Here is a 1,258-nt window from a genome sequence, read left to right as displayed (position 1 = left end):
TAAAGATTTCAATTTACACTGCATATACCATAGTACACAACAGTGTATATTGAGTTTAATGAAAGAGTTCAACTGCAACAAGCCTGACAATAAAACTAATGCAGGTAATTAGGTGTAAAATAATCTTTACTTTCTGGACTTTCTGTGTATCAGAACGCAGATCTTGTAGACCAAGGCTGCAGATAAGATGTTGATGATGATGATGATGATGATGATGATGAGGACGACCAGAATATCAGTGACAGTGAGAGCTTTTCCATTGTCTTTTAAAATGATGGTTATAACAGAAGAATGTCACAGTTGTGGCATTTATGTTTAAGTTACAAAGAATAGGAGTAGAGCTGTGTATGGTCTCTCAAAAAGACTTAACACAATACTTAACAATACTTTGTGGTATTGATTTGAAAAGCACATACCCAAAGTGGCAACAGGTATTGTCTGGGGCTTGCTCTCAAAGTGTCCATTGAAAGCAGTCACCTGCAAAGACAGGATAGCACACACTGAAATATGAAGGAAATAGTGGTGGTATTCATTTTTTCACAAACCTTCACTATGTAGGTCGTAGAGTAACTCAGGTCTCTGAATTCAAACTTGCATTCTCTCTGTTTAATTTCCTTCACAATGACACCACCATGATGAAGTTCTGCTCTGTATTTCTTTTCGTCTGTAGGACCGTTAAATTTTCCTGAATACATACAGTGTACTATAATCACATTATGCTCTGGCTTTGACGTCTTCAGGTCTTTAATATCGTCTGGTTCTGTAAGAAAAATGAAGAAAAACACACTTATTTTCAGAAGCATAGTCACCGTTAAAGTGATTTTAATTTGCTCTAACAGCAGTTTTAACAGTTATCAACAACATTATTGTTAATATCAGAGTGTTGCTGTACTGGTTGTCTTGTGCATCAGGATGTTTTAGATGTTGATATTTTTTAATGTCATTATGTAAAGACAGTATATGAAATCAATTATTTGGCAAATTTGCTGATGCTTATCTATTGTTGTTTTTTTAATTCATCCTTTAACATGAATGGTTATTTAATCAATCAATGGATGTTTTTTAAATGATCAATGTACCACTTGGTAAAGATTTTACACCAAGAAAGTCAGTAATTACTCTGGCTCCACGCTACAGGCTCTTCCACTTACAGTGATGAATAAACAGGTGCAGGTACCTTTTAATCTTCACTGTCATGGTTTGGAGTGTGTAATAGATACATTTTCCTTTACATAATGAATGTTGGTATTTGTCTGTG

The 1,258-nt window shown here is 34.7% G+C and overlaps 1 protein-coding gene across 1 annotated transcript; it reads right to left on the bottom strand.

Moving 5' to 3' along the window:
- Nucleotides 1–24: 24 nt before the first annotated feature.
- On the bottom strand, nt 25–1,252 carry LOC147820379 (receptor-type tyrosine-protein phosphatase C-like). The gene is made up of 3 exons (XM_087178487.1): nt 546–1,252; nt 417–477; nt 25–263 (listed from the first exon to the last, which is right to left on the bottom strand). The coding sequence occupies exons 1-3, from the start codon at nt 801–803 to the stop codon at nt 127–129; spliced, it is 456 nt and encodes a 151-aa protein (XP_087034613.1). The 5' UTR covers nt 804–1,252; the 3' UTR covers nt 25–126.
- Nucleotides 1,253–1,258: the final 6 nt, after the last annotated feature.

The sequence above is a fragment of the Seriola lalandi genome, unplaced genomic scaffold, assembly GCF_002814215.2.
Source record: "Seriola lalandi dorsalis isolate HSWRI2012SDOR001 ecotype SW California unplaced genomic scaffold, Sedor1 jcf7180001961703, whole genome shotgun sequence".
NCBI lineage: Eukaryota > Metazoa > Chordata > Actinopteri > Carangiformes > Carangidae > Seriola > Seriola lalandi.
The sequence above is the reverse complement of the archived record's forward strand: the minus strand, read 5'-3'. Positions and strand labels throughout refer to the sequence as shown.